The sequence below is a fragment of the Triturus cristatus genome, chromosome 2_2 (genome assembly GCF_964204655.1).
Source record: "Triturus cristatus chromosome 2_2, aTriCri1.1, whole genome shotgun sequence".
Lineage (NCBI taxonomy): Eukaryota > Metazoa > Chordata > Amphibia > Caudata > Salamandridae > Triturus > Triturus cristatus.
Window position 1 is genome coordinate 547,203,555 of NC_140582.1, and position 20,288 is coordinate 547,223,842.

The 20,288-nt window shown below is 49.4% G+C and overlaps 1 protein-coding gene across 1 annotated transcript in view; it reads right to left on the reverse strand.

Annotated features, from left to right (window-relative positions):
- Positions 1-20,288, reverse strand: part of PLRG1 (pleiotropic regulator 1) — a 202,408-nt gene that overhangs the window by 33,702 nt on the left and 148,418 nt on the right. Inside the window, exon 14 of the mRNA XM_085641696.1 lies at positions 3,833-4,026. Within this exon, the coding sequence (XP_085497822.1) occupies positions 3,833-4,026 (194 nt within the window). The remainder of the gene's footprint in view (positions 1-3,832; positions 4,027-20,288) is intronic.

Below are 20,288 nucleotides of genomic sequence, written 5' to 3' on the forward strand. Positions count from 1 at the left end.
GTGAGACCGCTGGCTGATGTCGCATGGCAGTGGGGCCTAACCATGGTCTCATATGCCGACGACACACAGCTGGCGGTTACTCTCAGCGGGGATGCGGAACAGGATGCCCCCAGGTTTCAGTCCGGACTGAAGGCGGTGGCCAGCTGGTTGACAGGTAACTGTCTCCAGCTTAATGCCACAAAAACAGAGGTTATGGTTGTCGGAAAGGGAGTGGAGCTCTGGGGCGATCAGTGGTGGCCTTCGGAGTTGGGCCCCACTCCGACCTTAGTGTCGGAGGTGAAGAACCTTGGGGTCTGGTTAGACGCTGGTCTTACATTTATAGGGCACACCAAAAAAATCGCAGCCTGTTGCTTCGGTCTCCTAAGAGGGTTAAGGCCGGTGCTTAAGTTCTTCGACGCCCCTACCAGACAGCTTGTGGTCCAGGCAACCATCATCTCCCGTCTGGACTACGCCAGCTCTTTGCTGGCGGGGGCTAACCAGGCTGAGCTAACCCGTCTGCAGCGGGTGCAGAACGCCGCGGCGAGAGCCATTGTTGGACTTCCTAAGTTCTGCCCGGTATCTCATGTCATCCGCTCCCTGCACTGGCTCCCAGTGAGGAAGCGTATTCTCTTCAAGGTCTTGTGTCTGACCTTCAAAATCCTTAGAGGCATAGGCCCTGAGATCCTGGCCAACTCCATTTCTTTCTATGTCCCTACCCGCAATCTTCGATCTCAAGGTCAGGACCTTGCTGTTGTCCCCAGATTTAGGCTCAGCAGGATGGGGGGCCGGTCCTTCAGGGTGAGAGCCGTGTCAATCTGGAACACCCTCCCAGTTGAAATTCGGCTGATAGAGGACTTGCTGTCGTTTCGTAGAGCCATAAAAACCTTCCTATTTTAGCTTCCCTGTTTTAGTACTTTTCTGTAGCATTATCTCCATGTTGTGTTATGACTGCTCCGTGTCTCTGCGCCGGGATGCTCCTTCGCTGGAGTCGCTGTGCGCATAATAAATTGTTATAACATAACATAACATAACATAACATCCCAATTTTTCACATGGGAGGTATCTGTGGGGTCGTTTATGATAAAGAATTCTTTGATCGCTACCCGTAGTTCGCCCCGAATGAGCCAATCTCTGCTAAAGGAGTTGGGGGAAGTACCATCTGACGTGTTTCGTGCGCGGGGCAGGCCAGTTGAGTGATATCTCCAATGGTGCATGGTCTGAAAGACATCAGGTGGAAGCGGGCTCCCAGAAGCGACTGGGAGAGCGCCATACTAGTGAAGATGTGGTCTATCCTGGAGTATGTTCTATGGGAGAGGGAGAAAAATGAGTAATCTCGGGTTGAGGGATTAAGGGACCTCCACGTATCCATCAGGCCCATGCGCTGTGAGAAGGCTTTTAATGATTTACTAAATACCCCACCAGCTCATCTGTGGGGGTGAGTCGTATCCACGAATGGATCCTATATAGGGTTGAAATCCCCTAATAACATGTCCCCTCCGGCAAATTTCTGAAGTGTCGCTAGACATGTGAGTAGGAACTCCAGCTGTCCTGTATTGGGCGCGTATACCGTAGCTAAGGTGCATGGTCATTCCCCTCAGGTCACCCCGGACCATAACAAACCTCCCTGCCCTGTCAGTCCTAGTGTTGTGGGGATGAAAGTGAACCGAGACGTGGAAGAGAAGGGCGACCCCATTCTGTTTTGTGGTAGTTGAGGAGCGAAAAATTAATGGTTACGTTTTGTGTTTCAGATGAAGATCGTCGCCTTTTTTCAGGTGAGTTTCTTGCAGATGATCTCCCAGAAATTTCCACAGGCGTTGTCTCTTATTGGGGAAGTAAACGCCCCTCACATTCCAAGACATTTAGTTAACCGCCATTCCTCATGCAATACCCATTGTCTCTGCATAGGAGAGCTAGCCAATGGCCAGTCTCAGAGACGCCCCCCACCCCCCCTTAGACCAAGCATGAAAATTACACCATAAGATACCACGGTGATAAACATTAACATCAAGAATAAACAATACGCTGGAGCGGAGAGGCTCCCAAGATAATATAGGAACCTCACAAACATTAGCTCCGGGGATGAGCACATTTCTGCTTTCAGAGCCCTGTTAGTATACCCTATGGGACACAGGCCGTCTAGTAAGCCTCCACCATCAATATAGAGAGAGTATCATCATCACCAGTCTATTTGTGGGACCCAAGGTCCTTGTGGGCACATTCACGAGTTCACAGCGTTCGGGTGCATGCAGAATCCACCCCAAAAGCCCCCCCCCCCACTTGCTTTACCTTGTCGCATTCACAGATAACCATGGGGAGCACCCTGGGATCATCTTGAGTCTCATGTCAGGGGGCCAGTGGTACCATGAGTATCACTGGCTTTGTTTTTGTGCCACCGCTTATGTCGGCCTTAATATTCTCCCGCAGCTCTTTCTTAAAGTCTCTCAGCGACGCCATTAAGTCTTCAGGAGTGAGAGCCATTGCGCCCCCTGTCGCTCTCTTTTTTCCACCCGGGCATCCAATGGGGCTAAGTAGTTAGACTCTATTGCCTTGAGCCTTCCTCGGAGGCATAGGGATTTGGTCCTCGGTCTGCGCAGAGAAGCCCTCTGCTTGTTTAAGCATGGGTCTAGCAGGGGGCCCACCAACTTGCTAGGGGGCTTTGCGTGGGCATCAATAGGCACCAGGGCACCTGCCGTTCGACCATGGCGGCTTGCATCAGGGTGGGAGCCTCTCTCACAACTCTGGTTCGCCTTGCTTTGCAGTCACCGCTAATAGTTCTGGTTCGATTCTCTCAGGGTATAACACCGTGGCTCTAGTTCGCTCTGTTCAGTAGTTTCATGTATTGTCCCTTGTTAACATGGAGGCTTGTTGGGTGCCATATTGTGGTCAGTCACCATTAACAGGACCGAGGCTAGGGATCTCGCACCACTAAAGTAGTTTTTCTTGGGGGGACCCCAGGCTAACCCCTAACCTTCATCTGCTGCAATGCAGGCCTCCCACCTGAGTGCCGTGGTGTCAGCTAATCTTCGTGTTCATCTTCGCGCCGGACCCACCAGTTTTGAAACGCGTCTCTGCACTGCTGTTATTCTCTTCTGTTCCTGGGTGGAGAGAAGACGTGCTCTGTGCTTTGGGGCGTGCATCAGCTGCCACAGGGGTACAGAGCGTGCCTCGCTCGCATTCCTTCTTACTCTGAAGATGCGGCAGCCGCCATCTTGGGTGCCTCTCCGCGGGTCCGTCTGTCTACCGGGACAAAAGGCGATGGATGAAGAGCGGGAGTTTCAAGGCGTCACTGTGCCCTTCCGGTGGTGCACGTCTTACGCCATCAGTTTGTGCAGTTTGAATCACTTTCCGGGCATTGTGGCGGTCAGATCTCCGGGGCTCGGAGCGGAGCCGCGCTGTATTACGTTCGTGCGGCCATGTTGGTTGGCCACGCCCCCTGTACTTATTATTTAATGAAAACTGTGCTTCCCATATGATTGACTACAGGAGATGCCTTTCAATGGGGAAAGAAGTAGAGAGAATGAATCATGATAGCTACGCATCATTCTTCCATATTATGACACCTTAGCTACATCCTTTGCCTCAGAAAAGCTTGATTTCAAACTCCATAACATTGAAAAATTCTTTACATTGATAGTTATTTCAAAGAGGTGCAAAGTTGTTTTCGTACAGATCTGCCATATTACTTTTTACTGAAAGCATGCATCCCAAGCTATTACACTAAGACGTGCATCACTACACAATAGGTTTATGAAATAAACCATTAGTAAATACAAGTTACTCATACCAGAAATACAACAGAATGCAATATTCCTTAAAAAGAAATCACTGTGAGCTGAATATGAGTCATACATACCGCAGTGTCATCCTCCTTGTACACCTTTATTGTTTTGTCGGCTTCTGCTGTAATTAACCTGCTTTCTGATTGGTCAAAAGTGCATGCAAATATTCCCGATTCACTGTCGAGCGAGCCCGGCTGTACTGCGGCATGAATTCTCTGAAAATTATAACCTGTTCTCCAATCCCAAAGATGCATTGTGCCATTATCAGCTGAAACAATTAAAAACATAGTTAAGAACTAGGACAGAAGGGCATGGCCTGCAGGATAAAAGATTGTAGTATGTAGTTTTTATACGATTAACATTATAGTAATTCTTTCTCTCCACCTTGTGTGAAATTAATTATTTTTTGTTACTTCAGTTCTCCAGTGATGATATCTTTATTTTCACATGCTTGAATCATTCCCCGTCGTCAGGCTGGGAATCCCCAGTGACTTTAGGTAACATAAAAAAGTGTTAAAATGGGGATAGGCTTCAACAACAGTGTTTAGTTAGTAGTATGTTAACCTCATTTGAAACGGCCTCATTTTTAGAGAATGAGGAGTAAGGACTGAGCTTTCTACTCCTCCCAGACGCCACCATATCGGAGTCTGCTCGAAGCAGTAAGCCTCTGACTGGGAATGAGAGTCCATGTAAATATATAAAATATGCCAATCCTGGAGAACCAGAGTTACACAACTGAAATCTCATCCAGCATTGGATCTTTCATATATTGACAGGCTTGAATCAGAATAGCAAGCAATGCACACAATTTAAAAAGAATGGGAAGCAGACTTACCTTACTGAAACAGGTTGCATAGAACTGCCTGTCCCACTGTTGAGTCTGCTGAAACATTCACATCCAGGCAGTAATTTCAGGGATATACAGGGCTGCTAATGTCCATTGCCAATTGTGGCACAATTAGACAAGACCTTGTTTTAGGGAAGGAGCACTGGCACTAAGATTTGGTTAGAAGGCCTCAGTGCACTGTCCGAGTCGGAAATCAGCATCAAGTAGATACAAAGGGATAAAAAGTGAGAGTGTAGGGGGTGGGAGGGTAACTGCAACAAAACCCCTGTTCCCTAGAGCACGTCTTGCATTCAATCCTTAAATGTTAAACCAACAGGGTAATCATGAGAAGGGATATGTCACTTCAAGGACGGGGCGCACACATGCATGAGCTGTCCCTGAGAGGCATGTGGTCAGAGGCAGAGTAGGAACTCCACATAAACGTTCTGAATTTATGGGCCATCAGGCTACGCTTGCAGTTGTTCCTTCAGGGGTTAACAAAACAAGGTGTGTTCCTTCCTTATGGACAACACAACCTCAGTTTAGTACCTTGCGAAAGCTGACATTTCCATAGAACATCTCCCAGTATGCAAACATGATCAGGCTGATGGTTTCAGCCACATCCTTTTAGATTGCAACCAATGAGATCCCCACTAGGATCAAGCAGAATTCAGCTTTCAAAAGTTGGGCCCCTCACCCTGGAGTACGAGAAATGCTGGTACTAGGTCAGCAGTTTCCACCAACTGGGATCTGTGGGAAGTGTCGGAAATCAGCATCTAGTAGATACAAGCATTGGCATAACCAATAGGTCTCGCATTTGAGACCTTATAAGTGTTTAGCCATGCAACAGCTGATGTTATTGCACCAAGGATATTGTACTGCATAACTAAATACTTATAAGGTACCAAAGGCGAGACCTATTGGCTATGCCAATGCTTGTTCCTGTTTCTATGTGTGCTGCATTCTGCAACACACATAGAAAAAGGAAAAAAGCCTCTTGTGATTGTTTTTGTACAGGAACGTTTTCCTTCCTGCACAAATACAATCATCCCCTCAACGCGGGCACCTTTGCACCATGGTGCAAAGTTGCCTGATTTGGTGCACAGCAGCCCATTATGCGCCGGCGCAGAGGAAAAGGACAGGAATGTGTAGTATATCATAGATACGGCGCATCCCTGCCCTTTTGTTTGACTGTAGGGCAGCGCCGCAGGGAGGCCTGTGGTGCTGCCCTACGGTAAAACCTATAAATGAGGTGCTATATTTTTCAAGGACTTTTTTACATTGCCTTCAAGTGCTGACATAGTCATCAAATTGCAAGGAGCAGACAAGCGGTTTGTCAACACTCTACCTTTGGCAATGAAGGAACACATGGGGCTTTTAACACAGGTTACTGACATGCTATTCATGTGTCTAGGTGCCCAAAGAAGAACGAGTTACATTCAGGATGCTCTGTACATCCCAAAGAGCACACAGGTCTCAAGGCCCAAAATACCTTGTGACACTAAACCATAACAAGATACCCGACTACCTTAGATCAGCATCAGACAACCTCCTTTCAGCAATATGAGTACTGGTGGAAAAACATCGGACTCTAGGTTCTAAAGCCTGGAAAAGATGTGTCCTGATCTTTCAGTGTGTTATACCACAAACGGAAATACCACAATGTACAGTAATTACTGGGTGAAATTGTGTAAAATTGTGTAGGAAGGTGGATATCTGACTATGGTTACCCCCAACTTTTTGCCTAGTGTCTAGCTGGTTTTTCGACTTAGTTGGCCTGAGATCCTGCCATTCAGGGTCTCAGGCTGTCTGCCCTCTCTTTAAAATGGACTCCATGTACCCTAGGTACATTCCCAATTGGTCAGGATCACCTTATTGGACCCTGTACAGTGTACCCTAGGTACCCAGGGCATAGGTGTACCCTAGGCCTCCCAGGGGCTGCAGCATGTATTATGCCACCCCTGGTCTGGCCTTCCAATCAGACACAACTGGCTGATCACTCAGCTGGGGCAAGGTCGTGTAATCACCCCTTGCTTAGATATAGTATGCCTATATCTACCCTTATATATAGACACATGTGTACCTATCAGTCACTCCTATGGCAGGCCTTAACAATCCTGGAGGCAGAGTGCTTGGTAACATGTGAGATGGTGCTCTAGCACGAGCTGAGCCTGTCTGCAGCTTTCGGAATCATGTCCTTATAGCTGTTCTATGATATAGCCTACCATATACTCTTAAAGTGCCTTATAATCTTAAACGGTTATGGTAACTATGGTTTGGCTTTATCAAAACATGTCGTGTAAGGTGTCTAACACTAGGGAATAATACCCCCATACCATTTCTGGTGATGAGGATATTATTCCCCCCTTCTAGAGGGAGAGACATGCTAAAATCCTACTTTGCTGTTTAACTCTAACCAAAGCCTCAGCATCACAAAATGGATGCTGCTGCCACAGACACAAGTCTGACCTCCTGCTGCTGGGAGTGATCCCGGCAAGGGAGGCTTGGACAATAGGTTTCCTGCTTGGGGAGGTGCTAGCACCTCCCCAGACAGACTTTAGTGTATTGGGACAGGGAGGGCTGAAAGGAATGAGACATGCCTGGGGCACACAAGGTGTCCCATGCATAGTCCAGTTCAAACCGGTGCTGGGGCACACCAGCCCCAGTCCTGGCGCGAAACTGGACAAAGGGAAGGGGGTGTAACCACCCCCCTCCCAGGTCCCACCGATAAGGCGTGACCTAGCAGGTAACCCAGCCCCCCAGATTAGTAAGAGTGGGAGTTGGGCCTCAAGACTTTAGATTATCCTGAACCTGCAACTTGAACAGAAACTCTGGACCTTCGACATTCGACGAAAGAAGAAGACTCAAGAATCTCCCTTGTGGCCAAGGAGTGGCTACCCTGTGCAAACAGGCACCATCAAGAGACTACCCTTTGCTTTGCTAAAGTTCTACGAGGGACCGACTGCAGAGCCCGACCAGAGCCTTGACTTCCAGACTTCTCCGACCCTGATCCACATCCACAGCCGAGCTGAGATCCGTGGAGGCGACGAGAGACGTGGGACCGGCTACCTGGGAAAAGTGGCTAGTATCTTCAAGCGCAGCTTTTGAGGCACCCTCGAAGTTGTGCACCGGGGATTGAGAAGCCCCAACCCAAAGCACCATCTGCACCGAAGACCAGCCCCCCACACTCCACGAGTCCTGCGTGGGGCCCTTCTGCATTTTCCTGCTTGCCGCGTCTGTCCGGTTGCTTGCCCGCTGGCTAGTGGCCTTTGTGACGACGCATCCCGTAATCTTCAGCGCTGGTTTGGCTCCTCCAGACTGGCTCCTGCTCCTTTGAAAAAGAGAAGCACCCCAGACCTTCCTGGTCTGCACCAGAAGCAAGTCCTCCGTTCTTCGTGGGTTCCGCTTGCCAAGGCTTGGTGAGTCCTAGTCCAACTTCGACGCCGCCGACAGCAAGAGCCTTCGTGGGACAGCTCGCCTCCTGGTCCTGGTCGTCCTCGACGTTCCCTGGTCCTCGTGGCTGCAGCGACAAGCTTCACCCTCACCTGCAATCTTCACGACATCGCCTGGTTCCTTCCCGGTTCCACGTGGTCACTGGCTAGTGACCTTGACTCTGTCCCTTCTGCTTGCAGGTCTCCTCTCTTCTTGATCCCAGCCTTGGGATCCACCGGACACTCTTCACTGACTGCCTGTCAGCATCTTTCCTTCAGGCATCCATAGAAGTCCACGACGAAACCCGACGCAAGTTCACACCTATGCACCCGCAGCCTGTGGGCTAGGTAACTTGGGTACTTCGGTGCTCACAAGGGTAGTGACTATCCTAGGGTCTAGTTTCCGAGTCTCGACTCTCTAGCTGCTTTAGAAGTGTCCTTAAACTGTTAATTGCTAACAACTACTATTTCTATCGACTGTTAAGCATTACGCGTGAGTGTTTCCACTCTGCACCTGAATCCCGTGGGCCTCCCACCTCCTAACCTTTGGTAGTATAGTGTAGCCCCAGCGATTCCCTAGGACTAGGCCTATCCTATTTCCGTGACAGTGGTCCTTATACCACTTACTTAGGCCCCTAGGGCCTAACTGTATTACTTACCTGTGTGACTTAATGTATGCATAAATAAGACTGTGTTGTACTTACCTCTAATCTCATAAAGAGTGCTGAGGGTTTGACTAGAATAAATACACTTTATTTTATATATATATCTGTTGTGGTGTCCTTTCATTTGGTATTCAAGGGATTATATATGGTATCACAGCTGGCTTCACATGCCATTCAGAGTTTAGCGTAAGACTGCTCTTGTCCATGCTACCACTAGGATAGCTGGTCTATAAGGTTGACTTTACAACCAATCACCATAAGGGTATTTGGACTGATATAAGGTGTACACTAGAACTAGTGACATCATACATCAGGCCAACTTCTCACAAATATTACCAGAGCCGGGCTCATTGTGGCTCATGGAATGAAGCATTGTCACAGAAATCATTTTTTGCGCACCAGCTTGCACTGGTTTTCCCCTCTTTCCAGGCATTTTCCCCTGGATACATTGCACCTTTTCGGGGGCAAATGTCTCTTCAGGTTCCACCGTGTGACACTTCAATGAGCATTAATGAATTATCAAATACTTCCAAATTGTCCTTTGTGCCAGGCCTTCCCAAACTAACTCCCAGAATGCCCCAGCACTTAGGCCCAGCTGCTTGAACAGTCACCTTGGACTGAATCTGTACACAACTGGGAGTTGGCGCATGACAACACAACAATCAAATGTTTGAACCGACCGGATTGTAGCGCCCTACAAGAGTAATGGAACTTGTGTGGTTAGCCTGCTCTCAGCCTAACACAACTGTATTCGAAGCCCGCTTCCTCTAGTAGGGCCTGACATCATATGCCAACATGTAATTAATGTAAATTGTTTTTAACATCCTTTTTAGGACACATTTTAACGAGTTTAATGCAATGTCATAATTATACTAGTACTCTGCAATAATTTTTACGCAGTTTTGTGGGTAAACTGGATCGTCCTTTTATGATTTTAAATGAAATTGAATAAAAGTATATTTCATCTGGAACTTGTGTGCAAACTCAGTTCATAGATTTCATATGTGCATATGCATATGGATTTATATATACCGAGTCTGTAAGAGAGTGTAAAAAATCACTAGTAACCATGCAAAGAGACACCTATGCTTAATTATATAAGCCAATCTCTGTGCACACATTACATAAACATCCTGGCACACCTGCGGGCTTGAGCACATTGTACACATTTAGAACCCTTTAGACACGCCCCCTTTGCACACGAGGATAGCGCTGCGGTTTAGAGTACGGATGCGGTACACACCATGGTCACAATCAGATAGAACGAGTCACACTTGGGATATCAGATCACAATCCAGTGATGCTCATTTTGTAGATCATGAGTACACTCAGTGTGCACCAACTGATAGAAAGTTGTGCATGCACACTCAGAATCCTGACTCTGCTGCACACTGCATGTGCTGACCCCTGGCTTCGCGCGTTAGTGCCTTAGAAATACTTGAATGCACTAGTCAGCAATTATGAGGCGTAACTGCCCTTCCATGCATCTCCAGCCAGCATGGAGCGGAAAGCAGAGGACAAGCTTCCGGTGAGGTTGAGGTTTGAAGTCCCTGCACACGAGGCCTCAGTGGACCCAGTCTGTCCTCTTTGGCAGCTGCTGGCTCCGGCTGGTGGAGGGTGGTGCCAGCCCTGCTGGCAGAGAGCAGGGTCGCGCCGGACAGCATTCCGCCGCAGATTTAAACCCTGCTTGATGTACCAGGCCAGGCAGGCAGAATAACAATCCCGCTGTTTCTCTGTGTGTGGCCAGGGGCTTAGTCTTTTGAGCTCTCCTCTGCCCCGTAATCAGAGCACACAGCGAGCCCCACCACCCTCATGGCACAGGGACAACGTGCTAATTAAGTTAGTAGGATCCAGCCAACTAGATCTAACAAAAGAGCAAAGAAAGTGAGAACTGTAAAGTTTCTTTAAAGCCGAATCTGCACTGGACATAGAAGTAAAAAAAATACTACACCTGCAACCTGGTTAAATTACCTGAAAGGAGTTAGGAGACGTAAGAGAAGTACTGCTCTGCCAACCGCTGCCCACTTGTTCCTTTTAATGGTTTTGTGTTTATTGGTAATTGTATCACTGTTACTTATTCACCTAAAATAGAGATGTGCAGCTCCTTTGGCATCTGGATCGTAACTCAGGCTCTGGCAAGTACTTGTCACATGTCTGCAACTAGAATAATGTACTATATGCATGATGTATATGCTCGTACTGCACATTGTTGCTATGTATTCCGAAAAATAAACAAGTTAAAACAAGCGGGCCCCGGCGAGCCTCGCATACAGGAAGGGGCCGCGAGACGCGCTCTGTGGTGGGGGAGGGGGAGGAGCATTGAGGTGCAAAAGTCAAAGCAGGCTGGCTGGCGAGTGGTGTGCGATGTGCGCGCACCATGATGAGAGAGGAAAGCCATATGCTGCCTCTGCTTGTCATTGTGCGCGTAACCGCACGCCCGTCGCCAGTGGGCTGAAGTGCTTCACAAAAGCGGATTGCATGGCGGCACGATGCACGTGATTGTGCACGTGCTCGCCATGCAATCCGCTTTTGGAAGCACTTTTGGGAGCCCCTTACTATAGTCTCGCATAGCAATTGCTATCGCAATAGCTAGGCGAGACCTAAAAAAGGGGGCAAAAAGTGTGTGTGTGGGGGGTAACTGCAAAAGGCCAGATCCCTAGAGCATGTCTTCCATTCAATCCTTAATCGGACAGGGTAATCATGAGAGATGGGATACGCCACTTGAAGGATGGGGCGCACACATGCATGTGCTGTTCCTGAGAGGCATGCGGCCAGAGGCAGAGAAGGAACTCCACATAAAGGTGAAGTTATGCCTGTTTTGCCACAATTGTAAGGCAAATGTCCTGTAAAGACACTCCGGTATAGAGTGCAGCAGTGGTTGCCATGCTTCTGGAGGAGTTCTCCCTCACTCAGCCCTGAAGCAGACCCTATTTTATTGTCACTTAAGGAGATATAGGCAGACAGCCTGCATGCAATGCCTTGTTTGGACACTGGGTGGCCTCTTCTTGAATGGCTGAAAGAGAAAATTGATCTGAAGAACGCAACCACCTGGTTTTGTCCAGCTTGAAACTGATGCACCTGCAGTTATCCAGCAAGTGCAAGCTTCTCTCTGCAGAAGTGGATGGTTTAGGGAAAAAAGACCACAAAAGAACATGGTCGTAAAAGTGAAAAACTGTAGGAACTTATTTCATAAATACTTGAATTGGTCCATAAAATCACTTTATCTTTGGTGAAGCTCATTTTACAGTGAGCAACTGCAATTCTCAGACTCTCCATGTTGAAGTACGAGTGAGCAGAAGCCTGGTCTTTCACAAAAAGAATTTCAGTGGATGGGTTTGAAAGGAGGCAACACAAGTTGGTTCAACACAGCGTGTAGCACCCACAGAAATGGAGGATGCCTCACTGGAGGGAAGGCCACAGAGAGTCATTGTAGGAAAGTGGGTTTCTGTTGCAGTAACCCCCCCACTTTTTGCCAGACTACTGATGCACTTTTTCTTTGTGTGCCCTGGGTCTCTGCCATTCAGGGCCTGTGTTTTTTCACGAAAAATAACCCAAATGGCATCTCTGGCCACAGGTCAGCCCCTGGTAAATGGTACCACAGGTACCCAGGGCACTGTGACCAAGGAAGACCTCTAAGGGCTGCAGCACTTATTGTGCCACCCTTCGAGGCCCTGTACCTTTACATACACACACTGCCTTTGTAGGCTGCGTGTTTTGGTGAAGAACAAAGTAAAGAATCAACATGGCACACATCCCTGAGTGCCATGCCTACAACCCACTGCCCTGGCATAGATCAGTCACCCCTCTAGCTGGGTGCCCTATGCCAGTGGTGAGGGTACAGGTGCATGAGCCCTGTACCCCTACAGTGTCCAAGTCCATAGGCATTGTACGTGCAGTGCTGCCATTAAGAGTAAATGGTGCTGGGAGCTTGTCATTACAAACGCCACAGCACGATAATGGTTACACTGAAAACTGAAGTTTGGTATCAAACTTCTCAGCACATTAAACCCACACTGATGCCAATGTGGGATTTAATGAAAAATGCACACAGAAGCATTCTCAGAGATGCCCCCTGAAAAACGACCAGCCTCTGGTGGTTTCCCTGACTGGTACACACCAGCCTGCCACCACAAGACATGTTTCTGGACCCCTAGGGTGGGATCCTACGCTCCCTGAGCCCAGAAACAAAGCCTTTCCTGGGCAGAGGTGTTCACACCTCCCCAGGCCAGGAAGAGCCATCTGTGGCAGGGGAGCTTCAAAGGCCTGGCAGCCTTTGTAATGCGACCCCCAGCATCTCCTGCTATCGGGAGCAGGCCCCCTTCCTGTCTCCCCTCCCTTTCGGCTGGAAAGACTAGCCAGCCCAGGAGGTGTACCCACCTCTGACAACTCCACCCCTCAGGTGGGGGAGGCGAGGTGAAGCCCACTCTCCAGTGCTCGATGGCAGGTACTCCCCAATCAGGACTAGGGATTGTGCTCACTCCCCCACGTGGGATGAGAACACCAAGGGTGTAGTCACCCTAAGGTCAGTAGCCCATTGACCCCTAAAACGCCCCCTAAGGAATATGCTACTTACCAGTATGCATCTGTTCTTGCCATGTAGAGCTGCAGATCTACACACTTTTGCATAGATCGCCATCTGGTGTTGGGCCCGGATGTGTGCAGTTTGTTTTTCCTCTTGGAAAGTCACGAGGTCGGTGACTCCTCCCTTGGTTCGTATTGCGCATGGGCTTCGGCTCCATCCTCAGATTGTTTTTCGCCAACAGGGAAAGATGGAGCGTAGTAATAACAGTGAAGAAACCCATGTGTGTTGTATCTAAATAAGATAGACTGGAACAGATACAGGTAGCCGGGGAGGCGGGTGGGCGTGTGTAGATCTGCAGCTCTACATGCCAAGAACAGATGCATACTGGTAAGTAGCATATTCCGTTTGAGGCATACGAGTTGCAGATTACACACTTTTGCATAGACTATATAGCAGTTCCCAACCTTAGCGGCGACCACCGGTATCTGTTGCAGTGGTTTGAAATAGTGTTTTTAGTACAGCCTGGCCCACACTAGCTTGTTGCTTGGTTTGCACATCTACACAGTAATGTTTAGTGAAAGTGTGCGGTGTTGACCATGTAGCTCCCTTGCAGATATCCTCTAATGGGATGTTCCCTAGAAAAGCCATAGAAGCCCCTATCTTTCTTGTAGAGTGGGCTTTAGGGGGAACAGATAGCGTGCGTTTTGCTTTGTGGTAGCAAATCTGTATGCATTTTACAATCCACCTAGCTATCCCTGATTTAGAGATGGGGTTGCCTTTATGAGGTGGAGAGAAAGAGACAAACAGTTGCTTTGTCTTTCTGAAAGGTTGTGTTCTCTGGATATAGTAAAGCAAGGCCCTTTTAACATCCAGTTTCTGTAGAGCCCTTTCTGCAACAGTTTGAGGTTGCGAGAAAAAAACCGGTAATTCTACCGATTGGTTTAGATGAAAGGGTGAGATGACTTTGGGTAGGAATTTTGGGTTGATACGGAGGACAACCTTGTTCGGGTGCATTTGGAGAAAAGGTTCTTGTATAGTAAGTGCTTGTATTTCACTGACCCTTCTAAGGGAGGTGATGGCTACAAGGAAAGCTGTTTTCCAGGTGAGGAATTGCAGTTCGCAAATATGCAAAGGTTCGAAAAGCGGTTCCATTAGCCTTGTGAGCACTATATTTAAATTCCACACAGGTGAGGGTGGCACTCTGGGGGGAATTATTCGTTTTAGGCCTTCCATGAAGGCTTTAAATGGCAGGCACTCTGAAAAGTGATAGGTGCTGTCTGTTTTGTAGGTAAGCGGCAATTGCTGCGAGGTGTAGCCGAATGAATGTATATGCAAGGTTACATGTTTGTAGATGTAGTAAGTAGCATATGATGTGCTGTATGGATTCGTCTAGAGGGTTGATTGTGTTGTTATGGCAATAAACAACACATCTTTTCCACTTGGCAGCGTAGCAGGCTCTAGTGGTAGGGCGTCTAGCCTCTCTGATAACGTTCATACAGTCGGGGGAAGGTTAAGGTATCCGAATTCTAGGATCTCAGGAGCCAGATTGCAAGGTTGAGCTGAGCTGGGTCCGGGTGTCTGATCTCTCCATGGTTCTGGGTTAGGAGGCATGGTGAGAGGTGTAATTTTTGGTGTGGCACTACAGAGAGTTCCAGCAGCGTGGTGTACCACGGTTGTCTGGCCCATGTTGGAGCTACTAGAATGAGTGTGAGGGAGTGCTATTGTAGCTTTCGCACCACTAATGGAATTAGTGGGAGAGGTGGAAAGGCGTATGCAAATTTGCCTGACCAGTTCATCCATATCGCATTGCCTTTGGACAATGGGTGTGGGTATCTGGCGGCGAAGCTTGGGCATTTTTTGTTTTCGTGGGTGGCGAATAGGTCTATCTGTGGATGCCCCCACATCTGAAAGAACGGGTGAAGAACCTGCGGGTGAAGTTCCCACTCGTGGATCTGCTGCGTCTGTCTGCTGAGCAGATCTGCCATGGTGTTTTGGACTCCTGGGACATGCTGGGCTAGGAGAAAGATTTTGTGTGGAATTGCCCATCTCCATATGCTCTGTGCTAGTTGATAGAGCTGTGGAGAGTGCGTGCCGCCTTGTTTTTGGATGTAGTACATGGCGGTCATGTTGTCTGTGCGGATAAGGACTGCCTTGCCTAAAATCTGTGTGTGAAAGGATTTTAGGGCTAGAAAGATTGCCAGTAACTCCAGATGATTGATGTGGAGTAACTTTTGTTGCGGCGTCCATGTGCCCTGCACTGTGAGGTGTAGTAGATGAGCTCCCCAGCCGGAGAGCGATGCGTCTGTTGTCAGGATTATTTGTGGAACCGGGTCCAGGAACAGTCGACCTCTGGAAAGATTTGTGGTGTTCCACCACTGCAGAGAGCGATGGGTGCGACCGTCTACCAACACCAGATTTGTCAGTTGCCCCTGGGCCTGGTTCCATTGGCGCGCTAAGCACTCTTGGAGTGGACGCATCTGGAGTCTTGCATGAGGCACTATGAAAATGCAAGAGGCCATCATCCCTATCAGTTGCATAAACACTCTTGCTGGGAGGGAGTGTTGAAGTATGAATTTTTGACGCAAAGCCTGAATGCTTGCAATCCTGGCCGGATTGGGGTAGGCTATGGCTTTTGAGGTGTCTATGGTGGCACCGAGGTATTGCTTTATGTGGGATGGTGTTAGCTGGGACTTTTGGTGGTTCACCGTGAAGCCTAGTTGGTGAAGTAGTTGGATTGTAGTGGCGGTGTGGTGTACACATTGGTTGTAGGATGCGGCTTTTATCAGCCAGTCGTCCAGATACGGGAAGACGTGAATGTGCGGTCTTCTGAGATGTGCCGCCACTACCGCTAGGCACTTGGTGAATACCCGTGGTGCTGTTGTGACCCCGAATGGGAGCACCTTGAACTGGTAGTGTTGCCCGTCCACTACGTATCTGAGGTACTTTCTGTGTGCATGGTGTACCAGAATGTGAAAGTATGCATCTTTCAAGTCCAGTGTGGTGAGAAAGTCGTTCTGGGAGAGGAGCGGAAGTACCTGCTGAAGTGTTACCATGTGAAAATGGTCCGAATGTATGCATGTGTTTAGAGGCCAGAGATCTAAGATAGGTCGTAGAGTCACGTCTCTTTTTGGTATCAGAAAATATAGGGAGTAGACCCCTACATTTTGCTGATTGTGGGGGACCTGTTCTATTGCGTGTTTTTGTAGGAGGGAGATTACCTCCTGTTTTAGTAACGTGGTATGTTCTTGTGACATTGGGCGTTGCCTGGGTGGAATGTTGGGGGGGGTAGATGTGAGTTCTAGGCAGTACCCTGAACAAATAATTTGGGTCACCCATTTGTCTGATGTGATGGACTCCCAGACGTGAAGGAAATTTTCTAGTCTGCCCCCGACCGGAGTGGGATGGTCTGGAGGGAGCAGGGGAAAGTCATTGGGTAGGCGGTGTGGCAGAGCGGGCGGTATTTGTTTTGCCTCTGCCTTTATTGTTATTGCCTCTATATCCGCCTCTTTGATAACCTTTTGTGAAGGTGGACTGAGGAGGGGATTTGTAGGGCGTGGACGCGCTATCTGAGGAGTAGCCTCTGGCCGTGCCCCGAAAGGAAGAGCGGCGAAAGGAGCGCCTAGGAGGGTGTGACTGTAGGGCTCCCATAGATTTCGCCGTATCTGTGTCTTTCTTCATCTTCTCGAGGGCCTCATCTATCTTTGGACCGAATAAATGTTATTGATCAAATGGATGGTTTAATATGGAGGCTTGTATCTCGGGTTTAAAGCCTGAAACTCTCAGCCAAGCGTTCCGACGGAGGAGGACACTAGTGTTAATGGCCCTGGAGGCTGTGTCTGCTGCGTCTAAGGCACAGCGTATAGAGGTATTAGTTATGGTCTTACCCTCTTGAATTAATTCATTGGCCCTATTTTTATATTTTTCTGGGAGATGGTGCATGATGGTTTCTAGTTCATCATAATGCGCTCTGTCGTATCTGGCCAATAGCGCTTGAGTGTTGGCGATACACCATATATTGGCTGCCTGTGACGCAGTTTGTTTTCCTGACGCGTCCAGGAGCTTTGACTCTTTGTCAGGCGGTGGTGCTTCGCCTGATGCCTGGGAATTTGATCTCTTCCTTGCAGTGGATACCACTAGGGAATCCAATGGCGCTGGCCCTTTGATGTAGGCAGGATCTGTGGGGGCAGCTTTATACTTTTTCTCTATGCGTGGGTTTAGGACCCTAGCCCTGACTGGGTCTTTAAAAACCTCTGGCGCATGTTTTATTACCCCTTTGAGCATAGGTAGTATAGCAGTAGACCTATGTGCATTATCAAAGGTGTCTAGGAGGAAATCTTCCTCTACTGGATCAGTGTGTAGCTCTACCCCGTGATAATGTGCCGCCCTCTGAAGTAGGTGGTGAAAACCTAGTGAGTCTTCTGGTGGAGATGGCCTGGATGGATAAAGGTCATCTTGTGGGACATCTGGAATGTCTGGATTATTATAATCATCCCAGGGGTCTGGGGATCCTGTAGGGGTGGGGTCTTGTGGCACATCTGCTGGGTCGTAGTATGGGTCCCCCTGATCATCATGGTCTGGAGACGGGGTCGGAGAGCGATGAGGCAGGGGTGGAGAAGGTGGAGGGGGCGGAGGTGGAGAGGGTGGAGGAGGTGGGGAAGGCACTCTGAAAGGGGAGGTAGCACAGTCCTTCCTCTTTGGAGGTGGAGGTGGAGCTGGTTTGTCCAAAGGTCTCTTTTTAAAAGACAGTGCCAAATGTCCAGTTTTTGGATCCTTGGTAAGTGTCTTTTGCAAAGGATCCGGTGTAAAAAGTTCTTGCGACACTGGTTGTTCGGTTGGTGCCGACGTTTTCGGGGCCGATGGCTTTTTAGGCTTGTCTGTGCCGTGCTTTTTTGGAACCTCCGATTTTTTTGTTCGTGCCGAGACAGGCTTCGGCATGGGAGTGTCAGTGCCGAGGGCCTTATGATGTTTGGTCGGCACCGAGAGGCTGGGTTTGGACACCGAGGGCTTTGGTACGGGGGTCGGTGTCGAGGTAGAGGCCGATCTCTTCTTCGGTGCCGAAGGGTGTTTTTCGGCACCGCTGGCAGGCTGGCTCGAGCCCAAGCTGCCGGAAGGCTTACTTGGCTTTTTCACCGGGCCCGAAGGTGGGGTGTTCGAAACAGTGTCTTTGGTCTTGCCTAGGCCCGGAGGTGAAGGCGTGACCGAAGCCTTTTTGGGTGTCAGCGCGGGTGTGGGAGGGGGTATTTTACTCACGACCCTCTGCGCCGGGGTGATGTCCTCCACATCCGAGTCGTCGGCTTCGGAAGCACTGACTAGGTCCTCTTCGGTGTGCTGCTGTCCCGGAGCTTCGACGTCGTCCCCGAAGATGTCGACTGGAACGGAAATCGAGGAGTGCGCCATTTTTCGTCTGGCCCTTCGATCTCGAATAGTCTTTTTGGATCTAAAAGACTTGCAGGCGGGACAGTCTCGAGCCTCGTGTTCAGGGGAGAGGCAGAGGTTGCACACCTCATGAAGATCGGTGTGGGGGAATTTGGACCCACATCGAGGGCACTTCTTGAATGGAGTTCTTTCCATCAGCCGGGACCGGAGCCTGGATAGGCCCGAAGGCCGCCGTCGATGACTGGAATCGAAGGTGTGTCGAAGAAGAAGGTGATTGAGGAGATCAGTATCTAAACAATACCGCGGAGAGCGAGGATTCCGCTTTGATCGTCGAACTGGAATGTTCGGAACCGGAGCGCGAAGTATTACATCCGAGCCCGATGGCGGGAAAAAACAATCTGAGGATGGAGCCGAAGCCCATGCGCAATACGAACCAAGGGAGGAGTCACCGACCTCGTGACTTCCAAAGACTTTCCAAGAGGAAAAACAAACTGCAAACATCCGGGCCCAACACCAGATGGCGATCTATGTAAAAGTGTGTAATCTGCAGCTCATATGCCTCGAACATACAGTATTTATGGGGCAGCCCTGAACCAAGAAGGCAGATTCAGCCTACCTACAAGAAGAAAAGAAGGACGAAGAGCCCTGCAGAGCTAACAAGAGGACGATGCCCACAGACTTGGATCCAGCCCTACAAGCCTGTCTCCCCTCGAACCCGCTTCTACAAAATCCTGGCGTGTCCAGCAGCCAGCAACCTCACAAACCCAGAAGGACCCGCCTGCATTCACTTTCCAGACTGTTTCTCCCGTGAACACCGGACGCGTTTAAACTGCAGCTTCTGGTGCCAGACCGGGACCGCGAATCCAGCCCACTCTGTACCCACCGAACCCGGCCCGAGCTCGAATGGAAAAACACCACAACGAGGTCCCCCCCAGCGATCCTGACCCGGGATCCGACGACCCCTGACCTGCCTCAAGCCTCCAGACAACGCCTGCAGCCGCAATCCAGAGGACCCCCCTACCGCGACCAGAGCGGGTAAGAAAATCCGACGTCAAAAGGCACCCCTGCACCCGACACCCCACAGCTTTGTGTGCCCAAACCGACGGTGCCTAACCAAGCCACGACATCACAACTTACCCCTCGTAAGTGGTGGTCGCACCCAGAAGATCCTCGTCCCCGAGCCTTCAGTGTTTCTTTGTCCTGGCGGTTCTCCATTGAAAACAACAGGTCACCCGACCTCAAATCAGCAAACTGCACCGGCCGCCCTAGTGCCGCTGAGGGTGCACCTTTGGTGCTACTTTGGTCCCCAACTTGCCCCGAGCTTAACCCTAGGAGCTTTGCTTCCCACAACCCAGTGGCCTGCTTGCCAGCAGCCACAAACCGGAGGCCCCCTATCCCCCATTGGATAACATTGGGCCTCAACACTCTGCACCCGGCCGCCCTAGTGCCGCTGAGGGTGAAACAACAGTACATCACTGACCCTGGGAGACACCCGAGCCTAACCCCAGAACCTTAACTCCCACAGCCGATTACTTACCTGAGAACCGTTAACCTGTTTCCCTCCATAGGATAACATTGACACTTTTTCTCTACAAAGTGTAGAGATTTGAAATCTGAAAAGTATCGTAAAAAGTAACTTACCTGCAGTTTATTGTAGAAGCCCATTCATTTCAATGTACTGCTCCAAAAAGTTTCTGTGTGGAGTTTTGA